Genomic DNA, 12492 nt, shown 5'->3' on the forward strand with positions numbered 1-12492 from the left:
CCGAGGTCTCTCCTCGAGCCTTCCTGTCCTTCCTGCCGAGGTCTCTCCTCGAGCCTTCCTGTCCTTCCTGCCGAGGTCTCTCCTCGAGTCTTCCTGTCCTACCTGCCGAGGTCTCTCCTCGAGCCTTCCTGTCCTTCCTGCCGAGGTCTCCTCGAGCCTTCCCGTCCTTCCTGCCGAGGTCCCTCATCGAGCCTTCCTGTCCTTTTCTGCCGCGGTCTCCTCGAGTCTTCCTGTCCTTCCTGCCGAGGTCCCTCCTCGAGCCTTCCTGTCCTTCCTGCTGAGGTCCCTCCTCGAGCCTTCCTGTCCTTCCTGCCGAGGTCCCTCCTCGATTCTTCCTGTCCATCCTGCCGAGGTCTCCTCGAGTCTTCCTGTCCTACCTGCCGAGGTCTCCTCGAGTCTTCCTGTCCTTCCTGCTGAGGTCTCTCCTCGAGCCTTCCTGTCCTTCCTGCCGAGGTCCCTCCTCGAGCCTTCCTGTCCTGCCTGCCGAGGTCCCTCCTCGAGCCTTCCTGTCCTTCCTGCCGAGGTCTCCTCAAGCCTTCCTGTCCTACCTACCGAGGTCCCTCCTCGAGCCTTCCTGTCCTGCCTACGGAGGTCCCTCCTCGAGCCTTCTTGTCCTGCCTACCGAGGTCTCCTCGAGCCTTCCTGTCCTGCCTACGGAGGTCCCTCCTCGAGCCTTCTTGTCCTGCCTACCGAGGTCCCTCCTCGAGCCTTCCTGTCCTGCCTACCGAGGTCTTTCCTTGTGCCTCTTCTGACCTCAACAAGACTAACATGGTAGCATAGTGGTTAGCACAACGCCATTCCAGCAGGATGTCAAAGTTCAGTGTTCAGTCCTGGCACCCTCTCTGAACCGTCCCCATGGAAAGGGTGCCCTGGTTTCCTCCCACTGTCCAAAGACGTACTGAGTAGGTTAATTGGTCATTGTGAATTGTCCGATGATTGGGTTGGGGTTAAACAGAGTGTTGGGGCTGCTGGGATAGCACTGCTCAAAGGGCCAGAAGAGTCTACTCCATGCTGTATTGTTGAATTGAGATGTTCTGCCACAGACTATGGTTTCTTACTTCCTAATGTTTTATCTTTTGAAGGATATACAACACAATGGTTCTGAAGCCTTTGATGCCTCTCCTGAGGTGCTGTTCATTCACACACCACCATTCATCAGCACTCAGTCCAGTCCCGAGACCTGTGGGACCAATACAGAGGCTACCACTAGGCCAGATCTCCCATCAGGCCAACTTCCTGGCAGCATGGAACTCCCTAAGGAGCACCTCAGAATTCCAAGGGGAATCGACCTGTGTGGGCTACCAGAGCTCTGTTTCCCAGGTGAGGAAGTTCAGAATCATCGGTCTAGGTCAAATGGGACGGGGAGGCAGAGTACAGAGGAGATGAGAAACGGGGGCCTGGGGGGGGGTGCAGGAAGTTGTCAGAGGGGCTTGGCCTATATTAATTAGTTGTTCGCTGCATCTCACCCGCCTTCCCTCAATGCCCTTCCTCTCAGAGTTTTGTGCATTGAAGGAATGAGAGTCATAGGATAAAACAACACATACACAGGCCCTTCAGTCCATCTGCTCCATGTCAACCAAAGTTCCCTTCTAAGTTATTCCTTTTGCTCACATTTTCCCCAAATCCCTCTAAATCAAGAGTTCTCGACCTTTTTTTATAACATGGACTCCCTACCATAAACCGAGGGCCCGTGGGCCTCAGGTTGGGAACCCCTTGGTCTAAACCTTTTTTGTCCACATCCTGGTGTAAGTGTTGTTAAGGTAACTGCTTCAATCACTTCCCTGGAACCTTGTTCCATATATAGACCACCCTCAGAATGGAAAAGCTGTCCCTCGTGTCTCTTGTCAATCTTTACCCCCTCATCTTAAACGTGTGCCCTCTAATTTTTGATTCCCTTTCCCTGGGGAAAAGGACTGTGTATTTACCCCACCTACATACCTCATGACTTGATACATCTCTATCAGATCACTGAACCTCACACCCATCAGCCCCACTTTGAACTTGTCCCTTTTGAAATTGGCCCAGCATTAACACAGAGCTGACTGCCTGCCCCACAGTCTGATGGCACTGACAGGTGGTGGGAATGGCTTGTCCTGTACGTAGGCCGACCCAAGGGAGGGGTGGACAGGATGAAGGTCCTCTCCATTGTCCATGCTTATCAGGCCAGTTTCAGACTCCCCCCAACCCCAAGCCGTGGCCACAGGACAGCTAACAAACCCACCCATACTGGGCCACTATTTGATCTTCCCTGAAGCTGTCTCTATAGAGACATAATTAGATTAGCTGGCACCGATTTGTGTGGTGAAACTAACCAGGGAGAAAATTGTGGGTTCCCAACATTCACCTGATAAAGCCCACCCCACCCCCACCCACCAGGGTGTAACACCTCACTATTTGTCCCTTGCCCATCAAGAGGTCCTTGAACAGCATATTGTCAGGTTTCAGACTGGACGTTAACCCAAGAGGACAGTGTGGAGCCTCTGTTGAGAACTCCCAACTCAGGGGCAAATGTTTCCAGCCTGCCCACCACAGCTCTGGTTGAAGGGACCACTAGGGTTCACTGTCACAGAATGGCACTGGAGCTGAAAGGGTTAACAGGCAATGAGAAACAGCTGTTCCAAACCTGCACTCTCTCCCTCAAAGGCCACAGGGTCTGCATGTCTGCTGAGAAGACCATCAGACATAGTGACAGAACTAGGCCATTCGGCCCTTCGAGTCTTTGTGACAATTCCATCACGGCTGATATATTTTCCCTTTCTCCTGCCTTCTCCTGTAGCCTTTGACATCCTCACAATTCAAGAACCTCTCGACCTCCACTTTAAGTATACTCAATGACCTGGCTTCCACAGCCATCTGTGGCAATGAATTCCATAGATTCACCATCCTGTGGCTAAAGTAATTCCTCCTCATCTGTGTTCTAAAGGACATCCTCGTATTCTGAGGCTGTGATCCTCAAAAGCAGGATAGGTGAAACTGTGTTTGAGAAGGGGGGCAGAGAGCTGTGGAGTCACGATGTGTAGATCAGCGTGGGCTTAAGGTATTGAATGCCCCTTCGTGTTCCAATAGGTCCCCTCCCCCGTTTCTTGCTTCCAACCCTCATCACTTACAGAGAGAGAGTTTGGACAACTAACAATCTGCAGGAGGGCCTCAACATTGGTGGAGGGAGAGGACTGCTCACTCCCTTGTCCCTAGACAATCCTTTGTCCTCACTCCCACCAGAGGCTGCTCAATACAGTGGTTTGTGGATTGATCCAGATTCCAGTGCCTGCTGTCCCTGCTGTCTTCATTTGGACAATGTCTCCGGAGCCACAGTAATCGGGTAGTAGAAAGATGGTGGTCTTTTGGTCTTATTATAGATGGACAGAGAACTCTGACCCTGGTGCTGTGTTAGGTGGGTAGGAGGGAGAGTGAGATTAGTTGACACTAGTATCTGTCTAAAGTTGATGAATCTCTTTAGCTGTGGGGATTTGGGAAACCAGACATCAAATAAGAGGAAATTGAATTATTCATTTGTCTCCCCTCAATTCATGCCTGCCCCTCGTCGTCTCTCTAATCTCTCTGTCCATCTCATCCCCACTCTTCATCTCTCTCCTCCACTCTTTGTCCCTGCCTCAATCTGACTCTCTCTCTCCCTTTCACCCTCGCTTATTCACTCTTGTCCTCATATTCTTCCTTTTTCACTTTCTCTGTGTTTCTCACTCCTGTTCTTTCTATCCCTCCACACCTTCTCCTGCCTCTAATTCTCGCTCTCTTTCCCTCCATCTATTAATCTGTTACCTGTTGCTCTTCTACCTCCCACTGCCTTTATCTGTGTCTCCAATTCTCTCTGTCAATCTATCTTTCACTCCCCCACACCTCTCCTTTCTCCCTCTCTCTCCTCTCATTTTCTCTCTCTGTGCTTCCCTTTCTAACTTTGCTCTATTTGAATGTGATTCGTTTTCATTCTCCTCTCCCTCTCCCCCTCCCTCTCTCCCTCTCACCTCTCTCTCTCTCACTCTCTCTCCTTCCTCTCTCCCTTCCTCTTCTTTCCCTTCTACCTCTCCCTTCCCACCACTGCTGCACCTTCCCAGATGGATTTCATCTGGACACTGAAGGAAGAGATGACTCCTTTCACTTCCTGGTACTGACGGATATTCTGGGTGACCGACAACATGGTGTGGTGCTTCAGGTGCATCGAGAGATCAAGGTGAGGACTGGAATATCACCGTTTCTTCAGACACTGGTCTCTTTGCAATAGTCAGAGACAGTGAGCAGTTCCACTCGAGGTCGGGATTTCTGAAATCAGTTTGGGAACATTCAGAGACAGGGAAAGGGAAATTGGGATAGAACTTGGTGTTACTGAACTGTGTAGGGAAGTTACACTTTGGTAGAAGGAATAAAGACGTAGAATACTTTCTAACTGGAGAGAAAACCAGAGGCAGGAGAATGGAGTTGAGGGTTAGTAAACCTGCCACAATGTGCCAAGTGGCCTACTTGTGCTCCTATGTCTTATGGTTTAAATTTATTATCAAGGTACATATATGTCACCATATAGCTGCCTGACATTTAGTTTCTATATTGAGAACATGAGATGAAGAGTCCTTGAAGGTGAGTCTATAGGTTGTGGGGACAGTTCAGTGATGGGGCGAAAGACATTGAATGATGTTATCTCCTCTCATTCAAGAGCCTGATGGTTGAGTGTTCATAATTGTTTCTGAGTCTAGTGGTGATGAGGGTGGGGAGCCCAGAGCAAGGTGGGGGGGAGTGGGTACTTTGTGGGATTGGAACCTGGTATTCTCCCTCTGTTCTTGCAACTACCATTGGCTGATAGCTGTAGGAGCATTGGGTCCCGTGTTGCCAGGTTGAGGTGTTGGAAGATTGGCCCCACGTTGCCAGGTTGAGATGTAGGAGCACTGAGCACAACAGTCCCAGGTTGAGATGTCAGAACATTGGGCCCCACGTTGCCAGGTTGAGATGTCAGAGCATTGGGCTTCATGTTGCCAGGTTGAGGTGTCAGAGGATTGGGCTTCACGTTGCCAGGTTGAGATGTCAGAGCATTGGGCTTCACGTTGCCAGGTTGAGATGTCAGAGCATTGGGCTTCACGTTGCCAGGTCGAGATGTCAGAGCAATGGGCTTCACGTTGCCAGGTTGAGATGTCAGAGAATTGGGCTTCACGTTGCCAGGTTGAGATGTCAGAGCATTGGGCTTCACATTGCCAGGTTGAGGTGTCAGAGAATTGGGCTTCACGTTGCCAGGTTGAGATGTCAGAGAATTGGGCTTCACGTTGCCAGGTTGAGATGTCAGAGGATTGGGCTTCACGTTGCCAGGTTGAGATGTCAGAGGATTGGGCTTCACGTTGCCTGGTTGAGATGTCAGAGAATTGGGCTTCACGTTGCCAGGTTGAGGTGTCAGAGGATTGGGCTTCACGTTGCCAGGTTGAGGTGTCAGAGGATTGGGTCCCGTGTTGCCAGGTTGAGGTGTCAGAGGATTGGGTCCCATGTTGCCAGGTTGAGGTGTCAGAGGATTGGGTCCCGTGCTGCCAGGTTGAGATTTCAGAGGATTGGGCTTCACGTTGCCAGGTTGAGGTGTCAGAGGATTGGGCCCCATGTTGCCAGGTTGAGGTGTCAGAGGATTGGGTCCTGTGTTGCCAGGTTGATGTGTCAGAGGATTGGGTCCAGTGTTGCCAGGTTGAGGTGTCAGAGGATTGGGCTTCACGTTGCCAGGTTGAGATGTCAGAGCATTGGGCTTCACGTTGCCAGGTTGAGATGTCAGAGCATTGGGCTTCACGTTGCCAGGTCGAGATGTCAGAGCAATGGGCTTCACGTTGCCAGGTTGAGATGTCAGAGAATTGGGCTTCACGTTGCCAGGTTGAGATGTCAGAGCATTGGGCTTCACGTTGCCAGGTTGAGGTGTCAGAGGATTGGGTCCCGTGTTGCCAGGTTGAGGTGTCAGAGGATTGGGTCCCATGTTGCCAGGTTGAGGTGTCAGAGGATTGGGTCCCGTGCTGCCAGGTTGAGATTTCAGAGGATTGGGCTTCACGTTGCCAGGTTGAGGTGTCAGAGGATTGGGCCCCATGTTGCCAGGTTGAGGTGTCAGAGGATTGGGTCCTGTGTTGCCAGGTTGATGTGTCAGAGGATTGGGTCCAGTGTTGCCAGGTTGAGGTGTCAGAGGATTGGGTCCTGTGTTGCCAGGTTGATGTGTCAGAGGATTGGGCCCCATGTTGCCAGGTTGAGGTGTCAAAGGATTGGGTCCTGTGTTGCCAGGTTGAGGTGTCAGAGGATTGGGCCCCATGTTGCCAGGTTGAGGTGTCAGAGCATTGGTCCCATGTCGCCATATTGAGGTGTTGTTGGGCCCCACGGTGCCACATTGAGGTGTTGTTGGGCCCCACAGTGCCACATTGAGGTGTTGGGCCCCACGTTGCCAGGTTGAGGTGTTGTTCAGCTCCACGTTGCCAGGTTGAGGTATTGTTGGGCCCCATGTTGCAATGTTCAGGAGCAGTTGCTGCCCTACAACCACTGGGCTTCTGAACCAACTTCACTTGCATCAGTATTGAACTGACTTGTAGCCTGTGGACTGAATTTTGAGGACTCTGCAGTTCTTGTTCTCCATATTATTTGCTTACTTTTTTATTATTTCCACATTGGATATTTGTCAGTCTTTGGTTTATTGTGGGTTCTATTATGTTTCTTTGCTTTCTTGTGGATCCCTGCAAGGAAATGAACCTCAAGGTTTAATTTGGCATTCATGTGTAATGCCTGGTTGAAAGACCATGCTTTCTTTTATTAATGCAGTTACATTGTTGGGTATTTTATTTTCTGCAGATTTTCTCAAAATGCATTAACTGTTCCTTTAATTACATTATACAATTGAGTATTTCATTTTTGCTGTTTAAAATAAAAATTCAGTTGATTATGTTGAATTAAATTGTTGAATTAGCCAATAGACTTTGTCTTAGGAACATTCTAGCTAGAGCGCAGGTAAAAGAATGGGATGTAGAGAGCGGGAGATTGTAGAGGGAAAAAGAAACGGAGAATGAACGTCAGAGAAGAACACGGTGAAAGGCTCACGGAACTCATTTGGAAGGATGGATGCTGCTGTGGGAAAATCCTTGTGAAGAGAACTTTTAGTTCGCTAGTTAGCACACAGCATTGGAGAATTTACTGTGTAGTTACTGTGAATGCCCACAAAAAGGAATCTCAGGGTTGTATATGGTGACATGTATGTACTTTGACTATATATGTACTTTGAACTTTGAACACTTTGCCTGTTGATTTACTGAAGGCGCCAGGCAGAGTTTTCCTATGCTTTGTCTGGTACTCCTTGGGAGGGGGCAGGATGTGGTTATTTTTCAGGAGGAGGAGGGGTAACTGCCACTGTCTGACACAATGATTTTGCCCTGTAGGAGAGCGATCTGCATCCTTCAGAAACCCCGGGCTCGGAGCCAGCGGCAGAAGCTGTCTGTCTGCAGGTCCCCTACGCCATCTGTGTGATTACCAAATTCCCGTATTACACTGCGCTCAAGGACTGCCTCTCCTGGTAAGTGAACTACAGAAGATACACACAGAAACAGCATGGTAACCCAGCTGTTACTGTAGTGCTATTACAGGTTCAATACACACCACCGTCTGAAGGAGTTTATACATTCACCCGTGACTCCGTGGGTTTTCTTCCACATTCCAAACACATATAGACTAGAATCAGGCTTAATATCTCTGGCAAATGTCATGAAATTAGTTGATTTGCAGCAGCAAATACACAATAAAAATCTCTATATTACAATAAGAAATACATAAGAGTGCCTATGAAAACTATTAATTCCCACCTCCTTGGAAGTTTCCATCTTTTATTGTTGAACAACATGGAATTACAGTGGATTTAATTTGGCTTTTTTTTTTGATAATGATCAACAGAAAAATACACTCTCGTGTCCAAGTGAAAACACATCTCTACAAAGTGATCTAAGTTAGTTACAAATATAAAGCACAACATAATTGATAGCATAAGTATTCATTCTCTTTAATATGACACTGGTGCAGCCAGTTGGTTTTAGAAGTCACATAATTAGTGAAATGGGGATCACCTGTGTGGAGTCAAGGAATACACCTGAATCTGGAAGGTCCAACTGCTGGTGAGTCAGTATCCTGTAAAAGCTGCACCGTGAAGACAAAAGAACACTCCAAGCAACTCTGTGAAAAGATTATTGAAAAGCACAAGTCAGGAGATGGATACAAGAAAATTTCCAAGTCACTGAATATCCTTTGGAGTACAGTTAACTATAAATCTGCCTAGAGCAGACCATCCCCAAAAACTGAGTGATCATGCACAAAGCAGACAAGTGAGGGAGGCCACTAAGAGACCGATAACAACTCTGGAGGAGTTACAAGCTTCAGTGGCTGAGATGGGAGGCAGCTGTTGCCCAGGTGATTCACCAGTCGCAGCTTTATGGGAGAGTGGCAAAGAGGAAGTCACTGTTAAAAAAAATCTCACATGAAATCTCGGCTAGAGTTTGGTAGAAGGCACGTGGGAGACTCTGAAGTCAGCTGGAAGAAGGTTCTATGGTCTGATGAAACCAAAATTGAATTTTCCGACCATCAGACCAAACACTGTTTGGTGTAAGCCAAACACCACACATCAAAAACACCATCCCCTACCGTGAAACATGGTGGTGGCTGCATCGTGCTGTGGGGATGCTTCACTGCAGCAGGCCCTGGAAGGCTTGTGAAGGTAGAGGGTTAAATGAATGCAGCATAGTTATGGGAAATCCTGACGCTATCTGCAAGAGATTGTGAGAGAAGTTTTCCCCCCAGTAAGACAATGATCCCAAGCATAAAGCCAAAGCTACACAGGACTGTCTTTAAAAACAACAGTTAATGTCCTGGAGTGGCCAAGTCAGAGACCAGACCTCAATCTAATTGAAAATTTGTGACTGGACTTAAAAAGGGCTGTTAAGTTACGATTCGCATGCAGTCTGACAGAACTTGAGCAGTTTTGTAAAGAAGAATTGGGAAAAATTGCAGTGTCCAGATGTGCAAAGCTGATAGAGACTATCCACACAGACTCAAAGCTGTAATTGCTGCCAAAAGTGCATCTACTAAATACTAACTTGAAGGGGGTGAATACTTATGTAATCAATTATTTTGTGTTTAATAATTGTAATAAACTTAGATCAATTTGTAGAAATTTGTTTTCACTTTGACACAAAAGAATTTAATTGAATTGACTTTATTTCTTGCATCCTTCACATACATGAGGAGTAAAAAATCTTTACATTACGTCTCCGGCTAAATGTGCAATGTGCAATCATAGTAATTTATAATAAATAGAACAGTCAATGTAATATAGAGTATACTTAAATCAGCATGAGTTAATCAGTCTGATGGCCTGGTGGAAGAAGCTGGAGCCTGTTGATCCTGGCTTTTATGCTGCAGTACCACTTCCCGATTGGTAGCAGCTGGAATAGATTGTGGTTGGGATGGCTTGGGTCCCCAATGATTCTTCGGGCCCCTTTTACACACCTGTCCTTGTAAGTGTCCTGAATCATGGGAAGTTAATATCTACAGATGCGCTGGGCTGTCCGCACCACTCTCTGCAGAGTCCTGTGATTGAGGGAAGTACAGTTCCCATACCAGGCAGTGATGCAGCCAGTCAGGATGTTCTCAATTGTGCCCCTGTAGAAAGTTCTTAGGATTTGGAGGCCCATACCAAACTTCCTCAACTATCTGAGGTGAAAGAGGTGCTGTTGTGCCTTTTTCACCGCACAGCTGGTATGTACAGACCAGGTGAGATCCCCGGTGATGTGGATGCTGAGAAACTTAAAGCTGTTCAGCCTCTCAACCCCAGATCCATTGATGTCACTAGGGGTTAGCCCATCTCCATTCCTCCCGTAATCCACAACCAGCTCCTTTGTTTTTGCGACATTGAGAGGAGAGGTTGTTTTCTTGACACCACTGTGTCAGGGTGATGACTTCTTCCCTATAGGCTACCTCATTATTATTTGAGATAAGCCCAATCAATGTAGTGTTGTCAGCAAATTTAATTAGCAGAATAGAGCTATGGGTAGCAACACAGTCATTGGTATACAGGGAGTCTTTTCTGTTGAGCAGAGTCAAAAAAGCCAAATAAAATCCACTGTGATTGAATGTTGTAAAACAATAAAACAAGAAAACTTCCGGGCGGTGGGGGGTGAATACTTTTTATAGGCACTGTATATTAAAGAAGTAGTGCAAAAATAGAGGTAAAAAAGAAAAAAAGTAGTGAGGTAGTTTTCATTGGCTCATTGTCCTTTGAGGGGATGAAGCAGCTCCTGACACTTTGAGTGTCAGAGTCCTGTACCTCCTCCCTGGTGGTGGTAGTGAGAAGAGGGCATGTCCTGGGTGATGGTGTCCTCAACATTAGATGCTGCATTGTTGAGGCATGGCCTTTTGAAGATGTTCTTGATGCTGGGGAGGCTAGTGCCCATGATGGAGTTTGCTGAGTTTACAACTGTAAGCAGCTTTTTCCATTTGACACAGGGTGTAATTGAGCAGCACAGGCTTGTTGGACCAGTAGTGCCTGTTACCCTGCTGTGTCCCTAAATAAAATACAATATATGAGTGTTTGTACCAGCTTGTCAGGCAGATGAGTGTGTTGACCTCTCACCTCTGAAATATGGTCAGTTGGTTGAGTATTGTCACATGTACCGAGATGCAGTGAAACACTTGTCTTACATACTGTCCATTCAGATAATTTCATAACAACTGTACATAAAGGTAGTACAAGGGAAAACATAGACCACTACAGCACAGTAGAGACCCTGCAGCCTACAGTGTTGTGCTGACCCTTTAGCCTACTCTAAGTTTAATCTAACCCTTGCCTCCTACGTAACCCTCCATTTATCTGCCATTCATATGCCTGTCCAGAGCTCTTAAATGTCTAATGTATCTGCCTCTAGCAGTGAATTCCACACACTCTCTGTGTAAAAGAACTTACCTCTGACATTACCCCCTAAATGTTCTTCCAGTCACCTTAAAGTTTTGCACTCTTGTATTAGCCATTTCTACCTGGGAAAAGGTCTCTGGCTGTCCACTCAATCTAAGCTTCATATTATCTTGTACACCTCTATCAAGTCGTCTTGATATAGAACCAAAGAACACTACAGCACAGTACAGGCCCTTCAGCCCTCCATGTTGTGCCGACTCATATAATCCTTTAAAAAAAGTACTAAATCCACACTACCCCAAAACCCTCTATTTTTCTTTCATCCATGTGCATGTCCAAGAGGCTCTTAAATACCCCTAATGTTTTAGCCTCCACCACCATCCCTGGCAAGTCATTCCAGGCACTCACAACCCTCTGTGTAAAAAAACTTACTCCTGATGTCTCCCCTAAACTTCCCTCCCTTAATTTTGTACATATGCCTTCTGGTGTTTGCTATTGGTGCTCTGGAAAATAGGTACTGACTATTCACCCTATCTATGCCTCTCATAATCTTGTAGACCTCTATCAAGTCCCCTCTCATTCTTCTTCGCTCCAAAGAGAAAAGTCCCAGCTCTGCTAACCTTGCTTCATATGACTTGTTCTCCAAACCAGGCAACATCCTGGTAGATCTCCTCTGCACCCTCTCTATAGCTTTCACTCCTTCCTATAATGAGGTGACCAGAATTGAACACAATACTCTAAGTGCGGTCTCACCTGAGATTTGTAGAGTTGCAACATGACCTCTCTACTCCTGAACTCAATATTGAGAAAACAATAACAGAATGCAGAACAGAATGTGAGAAAGTGCAGTGCAAACAGACAGGTGAAGTGCAGGGTCATAACAAGGTAGATAGTAGGGCCGCGCATCCCATTGTACTGGGGAACCATTGATGGGTGGGGAGGGAACACAGAAGGACAGAAGGCAGAGTGAACCCAGTCTGGTTTGTGGCGTCTCAGTCTTCCAAACCCAGAAGCACAGAGTGACACTTGAGAAAGTTTGCATTTTGTGAACGGAATCCTGAATTCTCGGTCTCTTCTCCTCAGTTTGCTCATGCCTCCAACCTCCCTCACTCACTTTTCAGCTTTCTTCCTTCAAGAGGGTGAATCCAAGAAAAGCATCCAGTCCTGACAGAGTACTTGGCCGAGTACTTGAAGACCTGTGCTGACCAACTGGTTGTTGTGTTCACGGATATCTTCAACCTCTCGCTCCGGCAGTGTGTGGTACCCCACCTGCTTCAAGCAGGCTTCAATCATACCAGAGCCCAAGAAGAGTGTGGTGACCTCCCTCAATGACTATTGTTCAGTGCACTTACATCCACAGTGATGAAGTGTTTTGAGAGGCAGCTGTTGAAACATATTAGCTCCTGTCTGAGTGACGACTTGGATCCATTCCAATTTGTCTACTGAAGCAACAGGTTCACAGCAGATGCCATCTCGTTGGCTCTTCACACAACCCTGGAATTTCTGGACAGCAAAGTTGCATACATCAGGATGTTCTTTATTGATTACAGCTTGGCATTCAATACCATCATCTCCTCAAAATTAATCAGTAAACT

At 47.2% G+C, this 12492-nt stretch overlaps 1 protein-coding gene across 2 annotated transcripts in view; it reads left to right on the forward strand.

Moving 5' to 3' along the window:
• The window catches only part of LOC140736282 (DENN domain-containing protein 3-like), a 132428-nt gene that overhangs the window by 37610 nt on the left and 82326 nt on the right, over positions 1 to 12492 (forward strand). For both annotated transcript variants that reach the window (XM_073062241.1, XM_073062242.1), the window contains exons 3-5: positions 1083 to 1320; positions 4071 to 4186; positions 7383 to 7516. In XM_073062241.1, the coding sequence (XP_072918342.1) occupies positions 1083 to 1320; positions 4071 to 4186; positions 7383 to 7516 (488 nt within the window). The remainder of the gene's footprint in view (positions 1 to 1082; positions 1321 to 4070; positions 4187 to 7382; positions 7517 to 12492) is intronic.

The sequence above is a fragment of the Hemitrygon akajei genome, chromosome 11, assembly GCF_048418815.1.
Source record: "Hemitrygon akajei chromosome 11, sHemAka1.3, whole genome shotgun sequence".
Lineage (NCBI taxonomy): Eukaryota > Metazoa > Chordata > Chondrichthyes > Myliobatiformes > Dasyatidae > Hemitrygon > Hemitrygon akajei.